The sequence below is a fragment of the Erpetoichthys calabaricus genome, chromosome 3, assembly GCF_900747795.2.
Source record: "Erpetoichthys calabaricus chromosome 3, fErpCal1.3, whole genome shotgun sequence".
NCBI classification, from domain to species: domain Eukaryota; kingdom Metazoa; phylum Chordata; class Cladistia; order Polypteriformes; family Polypteridae; genus Erpetoichthys; species Erpetoichthys calabaricus.
In genome coordinates, this window is record NC_041396.2 from 16,371,588 (window position 1) to 16,381,123 (window position 9,536).

General features: G+C 40.1%; 1 protein-coding gene across 3 annotated transcripts in view; it reads left to right on the forward strand.

The window, feature by feature from the left end:
* Window positions 1–5,466, forward strand: part of supt3h (SPT3 homolog, SAGA and STAGA complex component) — a 518,283-nt gene extending 512,817 nt beyond the window's left edge. For all 3 annotated transcript variants that reach the window (XM_028796401.2, XM_051924455.1, XM_051924456.1), the window contains one exon: window positions 5,224–5,466. Coding sequence is in view for 1 of the 3 variants with exons in the window: in XM_051924456.1 (XP_051780416.1) it covers window positions 5,224–5,229 (6 nt within the window). In the remaining 2 variants the exon portion in view is untranslated. The remainder of the gene's footprint in view (window positions 1–5,223) is intronic.
* The last annotated feature ends 4,070 nt before the right edge of the window (window positions 5,467–9,536 follow it).

Below are 9,536 nucleotides of genomic sequence, written 5' to 3' on the forward strand. Positions count from 1 at the left end.
GTCGAAGAAAACAAGGCAACCCTGTATCAGGACATTCGGGAGTGAAAAAGCATAATGTGCTGGGACGGGTCTACACTGTACACCCGAATAACTCTGAATGCTACCATCTTCGACTGCTGCTGAACAAAATCACAGGTCCCACATCTTTCAAATCTCTCAGAACAGTTGATGGTGTCCTACATCCGACCTATAAGTCAGCCTGCAGGGCACTCGGTTTATTACATGACGATATCAACTGGGACGAGACTCTACAGGAAGCTGCTCTGTCTCGCTCACCTCAAAAGATCCGTGAACTGTTTGCTGTCATGTTGGTGTTCTGCCAAATGGAAAACCCCTTAAACCTATGGGAAAAACATAAAGACAGCATAGCCGATGATATTAGGAGACAGACTGAAAAAGATCATATACGAACAGAAGTCCACCAGTGGTTAAATTTGATCTATAACAACTGTCTACAGTTGTTTCAAAACTACGTAATTGGTATTGGAGGTCAATCTCTTCATCATTACGGTTTGCCTTCACCTTTAACACAACTGGTACAACTTACGTCAAATCCCGAGTACTTGAAAGAGACATCTTACAACACCTCGCAATTGGCCAATATAGTCACAAATAACGAGCGTTTGCTAAATAGTGACCAAAAGTCAGTTTATGACCAAATCATCAGCAGCGTTGCGTCAGCCACTGGCACAGTGTTTTTCCTTGATGCTCCAGGAGGAACTGGTAAGACATTCCTAATAAACCTTCTCCTTGCAAAAATCCGAGCAAAACGTAACATTGCCATAGCTGTGGCTTCTTCTGGCATTGCTGCAACTCTTCTAGAGGGTGGCAGAACTGCTCATTCTGCTTTCAAGCTGCCTCTGAACCTCAACCATACTGAATCCCCCATGTGTAACATATCAAAGCAAAGCAACATGGCTGAAGTGCTGCGACATTGTCAGCTTATTGTCTGGGATGAATGCACTATGGCACACAGAGCAGGTATTGAGGCTTTAGATAGGACCCTCCAAGACATCCGAAACACCAACAAACTTATGGGAGGCTTGACAGTGTTACTAGCTGGAGACTTCCGCCAAACCCTACCAGTCGTGCCCAGAGGAACACGCGCTGATGAAGTTAAAGCATCTCTGAAATCTTCATACTTATGGCCACAAATCAATGTTGTTACTTTAAAAATAAACATGACAGTTCATTTGAAAGGCGACAAAAAAGCCGAGGAGTTCTCTGCTCTTCTGATGAGTATAGGTGATGGCACCTTCATACAAGAAAATCGTAAAATAAATATTCCTACAAATCTCTGTCTCATCGTGAATACCTTACAAAGCCTTCTTCAAAATGTTTACCCCGATCTACGAAATCTCCACCAAAATAACGTGTCATGGTTAAGAGAGAGAGCTATCCTGACACCAAAAAATGACATGACTACGACTATAAACCACATTTTACTTCAAGAACTACCTTCACAACCAAAAACATATCAATCTGTTGATTCAGTTGTAGAAGTAGAAGACGCGGTGCATTATCCGATAGAGTTTCTCAACACTCTAAATCCTCCAGGCACTCCTGAGCATAATCTCATTTTGAAGGTCGGGGCACCAATAATGTTACTGAGAAACTTACAGCCACCAAAACTTTGTAACGGCACGAGACTTCAGGTCACATCCCATTGGGATTAATAAAGTATGTATCTATCTATCTATCTATCTATCTATCTATCTATCTATCTATCTATCTATCTATCTATCTATCTATCTATCTATCTATCTATCTATCTATCTATCTATCTATCTATCTATCTATCTATCTATCTATCTATCTATCTATCTATCTCTCTATCTCTACAAAACAACCTCATTGAAGCAACTATTTTTACTGGCAGTGCCTCGGGTGACACAGTTTTTATTCCTCGCATCCCCGTTATACCATCTAATCTCCCATTTCAATTCAAACGCATTCAATTTCCAGTAAGGCTCTGCTTCGCAATGACAATTAATAAGTCTCAAGGACAAACACTACAAAAGGTTGGCATTGATTTGAGGCAGGATTGCTTTTCACATGGCCAACTGTATGTTGCATGCTCAAGAGTAAGCTCAGCACACAGCTTGGTCATATTACAACCGGAGGGACGAACTGACAACGTCGTTTACAAAGAGATCCTTAACAAATAATTATTTGTATATTTTCCCTCAGTTTAAAAATGTTTACTTTTTTCTTAATTTAAATATTCAGCCAGTATTTCGCCGCTGCGAAGCGCGGGTATTTTGCTAGTAGATAGATAGATAGATAGATAGATAGATAGATAGATAGATAGATAGATAGATAGATAGATAGATAGATAGATAGATAGATAGATAGATAGATAGATAGATAGATAGATAGATAGATAGATAGATAGATAGATAGATAGATAGATAGATAGATAGATAGATAGATAGATAGATTACTTTATTAATCCCAAGGGGAAAATTCACATAGTAGTAAAAAGTGTCCAGGGAACGAGTCCACATAAAAGGAAATGGTAGTAATGATTAGTGAAATAGAGAAAAGGTAGAAAGATAACGTCCATACACAGAGCTGCTGGAAAGGTTGCCACTCACGGCCAGCGCCTGAGTCATGATGAATGTGGAGGAATCCAACTACTTTCTGAATCTACTGCATGATGCAGACCCAACACTGCCCATACCTCAAAAGCCATCAGCAGGACAGTGCAATGTGGATGCTTTTCATCCGCAGAGACTGGAAATCTTGTTAATAGTAAAGGAGGAACTACTGAATGAGAACCTTTCCAGTTGACCAAGAAACTGAGGCTTGGGATAAGGTTCACCTTCCAGTAAGACAACAGTCCTAAGCTAAAGGCCAAAGCAACTCTGGAGTGACTCAGAATTTTTAAAAGTAAATAAATAATATCCTACCATGACCTAGTCAAAGTCCTGAATGCAACCCCATTAGGAATTTGTAGCACTCTTTGAACCAACCAACCTGAATGACTTAAGCCTGCTGTTGTGGCAAAAGGAGACCTTACTAAATATTGATGTGTAAAATTTGAATGTTTATGCAAGCCACATTTTTCCTATTTTTATTTTTTTAGTTATATACTCTTACCTTTAACATTTTATTTAATTTAGCTTTAAAATAAGCTGTCAGAACAATTAGATTGTCAATAAAATACTTATTATTTGGTTATTTTTGGATCTTTTGAAATCCAGAGAATGGTGATGATTTTTACGAGACTGAATACTTTTGCTTGGCACTCTTTATACTTTTTGATGCCAAGAAGAAACTGCTGTAGCCAAAACACAAAAACTGTCAAGAATGTGAAATAAGAAAGATAGATAACTAAGGATTGTTGTTCTTATAATGCTGTCCCAGCATCCCACTGTGTAGAAGAGCAAACTTACAAACGTAAAATAATGGGACACATATGGAAATGTTGTCCTCACACAGAAAAAAGGCCTCCACAGCTCAAGGAAATCCAGTCAGCTCAGGCACTCATTTGTGTGTCTCCATATATACATACAGTACGAACCATTTCAAGTTATACTCCCTCAATGCAAAGCAGAGTCCACCAGCATCTCATTTGTTGTGCTAATATTGACCTATGGTTAGTTCAACAAGCACCAGTCAATTAACTCATCCATCAGACCACTTAGTTAACCATCTGCCACCACTTCTAGACTCCATGATTTAAAAGTCATCGGGTAACTTCTGTGTGTATCATGTTTCCAGATTACATTTGGAGTCTGATACAGAGAAGCCTGGACTAACCCTTGGGGGATGATGCCTCCAGTGCTGAACACTTCTTCTGACACACAACTAGCCTTAGCTTTACAAACTGCGTCCGGTCATATAGTTAGTAATTCAAGACACTGGGGCTGCCCACCCTCACTGACCTTGGCTTAGCTCTCCTACCATTAGTGGCGGTATTGTATTAAAAGCAATAAACGAAAAATAAGTATAAACTTGTAATCCATCCATTATCCAACCCGCTATATTCTACCTACAGGGTCACGGGGGTCTGCTGGAGCCAATCCCAGCCAACACAGGGCGTAAGGCAGGAAGCAAACCCCAGGCAGGGCGCCAGCCCACCGCAGGGCACACACACCCCAAGCAAACACTAGGGACAATTTCGGATCACCAATCCACCTAATCTGCATGTCTTTGGACTGTGGGAGGAAACCCACGCAGACACGGGGAGAACATGCAAACTCCACGCAGGGAGGACCCAGGAAGCGAACTCAGGTCTCCTAACTGCGAGGCAGCAGCGCTACCACTGCACCACCATGCCGCCCTAAACTTGTAATAAAATTGTTAAATCAAACTTACCCTAAGTTGTAGTGAAAAATCAGTATAAAGTTATAATAACAATGTTTAATCAAACGTACCCCGAGTTGTAGTACAGAACACACACTTTTCAAGGAATTGAATCTTCCTTCTGCAGTTAGCATAAATTAATTCTATAGCCAAAGTACACACCTCAGAATTTTGGTGAGCCAGTGTCACCTCAGCAGCAATAGACATAAGCTGCAGGAGCCAAGCCTGGAAAAGGCACAGCCCAGGCAAATGTGACATTGTCGGGACACACGTGTGGACTCCAAACAGATTTTGCCCAGGTCAGACTGCAGACCCAGCTCACTGGATCCGTCAGCCAGCATTGATAAGCAATGCAATACAGTAATGAGGAACTGCCATTACCTGCAGTTTAACTGATAACTAATCCAGTGTTACAGGGCTTCTCAAATTGAGGCTTCAAAGCACATTAACACTAGAATTACCAAAGCTTACGAAAAAACGTGTAAATTCAGCCCATCTTAAATCTGCTCGCACCTCTCCGTCAGTATCTTTTGTCTTGTAAATGTGTTGATAAGCAAAAGCAGCAAGCAGCCTGCTATACCATCCTCCCACCACCACAAACTCAGCAAAAATCGCTCTCCCAGCTCAAGCCTTGTGTATCAGGGAATGAAGTAGTACCTAGAGCTGTAAGGCTAAAAAAATATATCGTTATTTGGAACACATGCATTTCACATGTGCTCCGTGTCTACAAAGATCTATGTAAGTGTAGGATGACAGGAAATGCAAGAATTATTGAACACATATCTTAAAGACAAACTTTTTCTGAAGTCCAAATATCAAATAACAGTGGTGATTATTGCTAAATCCTACACCCATGGAAAAATGTGAAGAAAAGTAACTGACTTTTTATCTTTTTTTATCTCTTTCTACCAGATGTAACTGCCAATATTACAGAAACCAAGACGCCATTTCTATCATCAGTACTCTGCCAGATTTGTCTTTCAGTCACAGAAGATGACAGCTTATGAGGACGAATTTTAGTGAGAAATGACGCCTTTAGTTGTTGTTAATCACACTGAAACACTGAATGGCAACAAAAATGAAAAGTTGTATTGTTTCCTTGCACATTTAAGCCTTCTTTTTTCATGAATAAAGAGTTTACAGACTTTCCCATTTTCTAAAGCTCTGTTGTGATTGATTATATGTGACGTGTTTCTATTTGTATTTGCTTTGTTTCACCTTTTACTTTGTCCTTCTATTTGTTCATTCAATTCCTGTATCCACTTTACCCAGCAGCAGCCAGTACACAACTGAAACTTAATGTACAGGGGGGCCCGGTCCACCACACGCTCACTCAGCCAAACCACCTGACAGTAAGTCGTAGAACTGCAATATTGTTTATGGTTTAAACATTTTTAAATCAGTTTTTCTTCACATTTTTTGGGAAAATTAAGTTGTGTTTTAACATTTAACTGTGCAATGTGTTCAAGTTTTTTAAATAACGCACCCGCTTCCCAAAATTATTTATTTTATTTTTTTTAAGTTATTTTCCCCCCATGTGGTTTGTAGTAAAAGTCATGAAAAATTTTTAATGTCCTGTTTTCAGGGAGAAAGGAGATTACAAAGTTTTCAGATAGAATGGGAACCTATGGTAACCCACTGGAAAACAACAAACAATATCAAAAAGTCCATGAAAAAAAAATCTGATATTACTCATATCACATAATCCACGTGTCAAACATCCAGTCATAAACTCACAACATGTAAAACACATTTTTTACTGAGAAAACATCTGAAAGTAGTCCACAAACAGGAAGCTCCAGCAGTAGCATAGAATACAAACTCACAGTGCACAGAGTTAGTAACAAAAGTGAAAAGCCACGTGTCGGTGTAAAACCCAGCACTAAAAAACACAATCTAATAATGATATAATAATATAAAGGAATATTTTCTGTATGCCCATTTGTGTGCACGTGTCACCCTGAGGATCCACACCCAACTTTTGTAAACCCTGCTCGCAGCATGTAGTGTGCAGTAATCGCATAATTTCACACAACCGTATGAGATTTTGACATGAGGTGAACAACATCAAAGTAATCAGCTTTACCCAAAAGATGGAGATGGCTGCAGACACTGAGCAGAAGTAGAGAACTGAGCGCTGTGTTGTTATGATGGCTGTCTAGAAGTAAGATTCAGGATGATCATCATTTTAATATTAATGAGTGATTTGTGACTGAAACTGCAAGAGGTGACAAGCAGTGCTGCTTATGTGCTTATTATGAAGTCCTTGTCAGTTGTGTCCTAAACTGTGAACTGACCTGTGATGGGCTGGGTTTGCTTGTTTTAGTGTTTCACATTTGTTATATGCTGTCAGCCCAGTTTTCAGCTGGTCACCCTTTTAAAGGGGAATGAAATCTTGATTGGCCTTTCATATTTTGTGAATGGATACGTTTGAAAGGCACTATAGTTACAAATTGTAGTAGATAGATTGGAAAGGCAGTATATTAGATACAAAAGTCACTACATGAAATAGCAAATAGTTACGAAAGGATATACTGTATGTACAGTGAATGTGAAATTGTTTAATAAATAATAAAGATAGATATGAAGAGCACAGTATGCAGTAGATTATTTATTTATCTATCAGTAGATAGACAATAAAGGCATTTTTTTTTTGTCCCAGTAACTAATGAATGCACATCTAAACTCCGGATGGGACAGCTTAACCGTTCTAAATTCTTAAAGGAACATACTGTACAGACAGATGGACTTTGGGCTCCATATATTACAGAAAAGCTGCACTTTGAAAGAACTCCTGTTTGCCAGCGATTGAGTGAAACTGGAGACCTACACATTGAGTTTCAAAGAACCCCTAATACCGCCTGACTGCTGCCAGATGCTGCCAGTGGAATTTTGTCTGACAGTTTTTTTTTTTTTTTCGTTTTTAAAAACTAATTTCACAGTCATAATACTCTAAAATTTCTCTTTTCTTTGTGCACTGTTGATACCCACTTGACATATAGTAGATAGAACAGGCACAAATACAAGAATGTCCCACACACTGAATATTTAATGTCCAAAAGCTGTTACGAATTGTGTAGTATAGATAGCATGGCGCCACTAGGGGTCCCCAGCCTGCACTATGGCATTAGCAGTCCAATAAGGCAGCTTTTCACTGTTGGACATTTATAGGTTGAGGCGGAGTGATAAGTTGCATATACAGCTCATAAATATTTTGCATGTCTTTATTTTAGAATGAGCATTTTACTTGTTATCATGTTTAAAAAGCCACGAAAATAGACATACCAGTTTTTTCCTGTACTTCCAAAACTTTAGGAATGCTGTTTTTTATGACTGAATTGCTCGCCACCTGTGGCAGACCGGCCACGTTTTATTGCTTAGTGACATGCATTTCCTATTTTGGTTCTTGTTTGAATGATGCTGACAAGAAACAAAATTGAGTTGGGGGGCTGTGCCTGAGCTATTCCATTGGTGATTGGCCCAGGAAATTGTGTGTGGCACAGGTCAATAAAAAGAGAGGCGTGCATAGGTGTGTTCTCCTGCTGCCGTGTGGACCAGATGATGACCTGAGGAAAGCAGGCTGTTTGAGCCTGTGCAGACAATGAGCTGACTAGGATGGATCTAATGTAACTATACAGGTGCTGGTCATAAAATTAGAATATCGTGACAAAGTTGATTTATTTCAGTAATTCCATTCAAAAAGTGAAACTTGTATATTAGATTCATTCATTACACACAGACTGATGTATTTCAAATGTTTATTTCTTTTAATGTTGATGATTATAACTGACAACTAACGAAAGTCCCAAATTCAGTATCTCGGAAAATTAGAATATCAATTAACCCTTTGCAGTCGTATTTAATTTTCAACGTCATGCTACATTAGTTGTAATTAATTATTGAAAAAACGCCAATAATTACAGCAGTTATTTTTTTCAAGCACGTAGGAATAACACAGGCCACTTTTCTCGACCAGGCGACTGTGCAAATCGGTCAGAAACTTGCAGGGCCACCAGCGGTGGCCTGACGACCTATAGCGCACTTTTTACTAAGGCCAGTTTTCTGGCCTAACGACCGCAATGGGTTAAGACCAATGCAAAAAAAAAGGATTTTTAGAAATGTTGGCCAACTGAAAGGTATGAACATGAAAAGTATGAGCATGTACAGCACTCAATATTTAGTTGGGGCTCCTTTGGCCTGGATTACTGCAGCAATGCGGCGTGGCATGGAGTCGATCAGTCTGTGGCACAGCTCAGGTGTTAGGAGAGCCCATGTTGCTCTGATAGTGGCCTTCAGCTTTTCTGAATTGTTGGTTCTGGCGTATTGCATCTTCCTCTTCACAATACCCCATAGATTTTCTATGGGGTTAAGGTCAGGCGAGTTTGCTGGCCAATCAAGAACAGGGATACCATGGTCCTTAAACCAAAAGAAAAATGAAATCTGCATCTCCATAAAGTTCATCAGCAGCAAGAAGCATGAAGTGCTCTAAAACTTCCTGGTAGACGGCTGCGTTGACCTTGGACCTCAGAAAACACAATGGACCAACACCAGCAGATGACATGGCACCCCAAACCATCACTGACTGTGGAAACTTTACACTGGACCTCAAGCAACGTGGATTCTGTGCCTCTCCTCTCTTCCTCCAGACTCTGGGACCTTGATTTCCAAAGGAAATGCAAAATTTACTTTCATCAGAGAACATAACTTTGGGCCACTCAGCAGCTGTCCAAAGGCGAGACGCTTCTGACGCTGTCTCTTGTTCAAGAGTGGCTTGACACAAGGAATGCGACAGCTGAAACCCATGTCTTGCATACGTCTGTGTGTGGTGGTTCTTGAAGCACTGACTCCAGCTGCAGTCCACTCTTTGTGAATCTCCCCCACATTCTTGAATGGGTTTTGTTTCACAATCCTCTCCAGGGTGTGGTTATCCCTATTGCTTGTCCACTTTTTTCTAGCACATCTTGTCCTTCCCTTCACCTCTCTATTAATGTGCTTGGACACAGAGCTCTGTGAACAGCCAGCCTCTTTAGCAATGACTTTTTGTGTCTTGCCCTCCTTGTGCAAGGTGTCAATGGTCGTCTTTTGGACAACTGTCAAGTCAGCAGTCTTCCCCATGATTGTGTAGCCTACAGAACTCGACTGAGAGACCATTTAAAGGCTTTTGAGTTAATTAGCTGATTAGAGTGTGGCACCAGGTGTCTTCAATATTGAACCTTTACACAATA